At 51.2% G+C, this 2410-nt stretch overlaps 1 protein-coding gene across 1 annotated transcript in view; it reads right to left on the bottom strand.

Moving 5' to 3' along the window:
* Positions 1-2410, bottom strand: part of LIMK1 (LIM domain kinase 1) — a 41646-nt gene that overhangs the window by 7110 nt on the left and 32126 nt on the right. The window contains exons 21-22 of the mRNA XM_045284738.1: positions 249-354; positions 1-142 (exon numbers count right to left, since the gene is read on the bottom strand). The exon at positions 1-142 is cut by the window's left edge and continues 3 nt beyond it. Coding sequence (XP_045140673.1) covers positions 1-142; positions 249-354 — 248 coding nt within the window. The remainder of the gene's footprint in view (positions 143-248; positions 355-2410) is intronic.

Genomic DNA, 2410 nt, shown 5'->3' with positions numbered 1-2410 from the left:
TGCCAGCCTCCCCGCTGGGAGTGGGTGCTGGGGAGTCCAGTGGGCTGGGCTCGGGTCCTGGCCCGTGGCCCAGTGTGTCGTGGGGGTCATGCTCTAGAGTGAGCTGGAGCAAGCGGCTGGTTTCCTGGATCAGCAGGTCAATCTAGGGAGGCGCAGGTGTAGGCAGGTGAGTCGGAAGACTGGGGCAGGCAGGGCCGCAGGCTGGAAGGGGCCGCTTCATCCCGATCCCCATGTTCGGGAGCCCGTACCTCGTCCAGGGGGACATTCCGGATGGGGGTGCCATTGATCTCCAGGATCCGGTCGCCAATGTGGATGGAATTCTTCACATCGGGGCTCATGCAGCCCGGGTCCACTCTGGAGGCACATAGCAGAGAGAGGTCAGTGACCACCAGGCCCTGGGACCCTAATAGGAAACCAAAGCCCAGGGGACCGTGCCAGGGGCCTATCCTGCCCGACCTACAGGTGACAACTGTCCAGGGCAATGAGGTCTGGTTTGGTGGGATGAGCTCTGTCATAGATTACTCATGTCTGCCATGGGTGTGGCACTGGAGATAAGAGTCAGGCTTCCAGCTAGTTGCTATCCCGCGCCCAGGCTAGAAACACAGATTTTTCAGCAGAGCCCAACGTCACCACCTTGGGCATACAGCCTTCCCAACATCCTGCCTGGGATGCTCAGGTAGATGGTTATCAGGGTGAGCTGGCTCCTAAAAAGGCATCATTTCTAGCGGAGCTTCACACTCCCCAAGACATGACGCAGTCTCCCTTAGGGCAGTACACTTTCATGAGATGTATCCGTGGGGGGTGAGGGGGGATTAAAAAAAATTTGTGTGTACTCATACATTAAAAAAATTTTTTTTGGTATATACTTAGGAGTGGACTTGCTGGGCATATAGTTACTATCTATTGAGCTTTTTGAGGACCTGCCAGGCCACTTTCCAGAGCAGCTGCAGCATTTTACATTCCTGCTAGCAATATACGCAGGCAGGTTCCAACCCATTTTCTCCAGGACTTGTTATTGTCTGTCTTTTTTATTGTAGCTCTATGGGTCATTCTGATTTGCATGTCTCCAAGGCTTCCTGATGTCGAGCATCTTTTTGTGTGATTGTTTTCCATTTGTGTATCTTTTACGGAGAAATGTCAATTCAGATCTGTTGCCCATTTTAAAATTGAGTTGTCTTTATTTATTGATGACTTGCAAGAGTTCTTTAAACCCTAATCAGATACTTTCAAATATTTTCTCCCATTGTGTGGGTTGTCTTTTCGCTTCCTTTATAGTCCTCCCCCCACAATGGGTGTCTTTAAAGGAGCTCTAAAGGTGGTGTAGTGGTTCCGTGTCGGACTGCAATCAAGGTCTCAGCAGTTTGAATCCCCCAGCTGCTCTGAGGGAGAAAGACAGGGCTTTCTACTCCTGTAAAGAGTTGGGGTCTCAGAAACCCACAAGGGCAGTTCTACCCTGGCCTACGGGGCTGCTATGAATTGGCATCAACTCGGCAGCAGGGAGTTTGGTTTGGGGTTTGGGTGTCTCATCAATTCCAGGAATGTTCTCAGCCAGGGCAGCTTCAATCCTGCCCTCTCCTCCCCACTACCCATGTCTCTCTAGGACGCTAAAGCAATCTGTTCTCTAAAGACACGACAAGGGGGCTTCAAAGAAAGGCCTTACAAGAGAATGGAATTTTCCTACAACCTTTTACCGCCCCTCCTGTTTCAAGCTTTCTCGCTCAGTTCTCCTTTTGTCTCGGTCACGCTCTCTTCAGTGGTCGGAAACCCTTCTCTACCGTTACCACATTGCATTGAGGCTGCCCTTCATTGACAGCTAACTATGCAGTTCAGTCCAAGAGTTCTCTCCCGGTCGGTCCCCATGTCATTTGCTATTTGCTCATTTTTGCAGCATGGACCGACGCACTGCCTGCAGCAATGGGCTCAAACATTCACAACTGGGAGGACGGTGACAGACCGGGCTGTGTTTCCTTCTGTGGTCCAGAGGGTGGCTATGAGTGGCACCTGACTGGATGGCACCTATCAACGACAACGACGACAACTTCTCTCTCAAAGAACATTGATTGAAGTACATTCAGTGAGGCCAGGAGGTAGGTTTCCTCGCCAAAGGCTCTTCAAACAGCTGGGCGAGGGCCTCTGGGGTAGTTATGGATGGGGGTGGAGGGTGGGGTGTGTGTGTGTGTGTGTGTGTGTGGTGCGAGATGAGGATGGGGGATGTTGCACTACTAGTTGAGAGCCACCTGAAAACACCCTTTTGGTATTAGGTATCAAAGATCTAGAACAAGAAACCTTATCATTGTGAATGAGGCGGAGTACAGAGTGGAGACTCAAAGCCCATCTGTAGGCAATTGGACGTCCCCTTACAGAAGGGTCACAGAGAAGAGATGAGCCAGTCAGGGTGCAGTATAGCACT

Source organism: Echinops telfairi, unplaced genomic scaffold, assembly GCF_000313985.2.
Source record: "Echinops telfairi isolate 266 unplaced genomic scaffold, ASM31398v2 ScPeMD7_5;HRSCAF=22, whole genome shotgun sequence".
Taxonomy (NCBI): domain Eukaryota; kingdom Metazoa; phylum Chordata; class Mammalia; order Afrosoricida; family Tenrecidae; genus Echinops; species Echinops telfairi.
The sequence above is the reverse complement of the archived record's forward strand: the minus strand, read 5'-3'. Positions and strand labels throughout refer to the sequence as shown.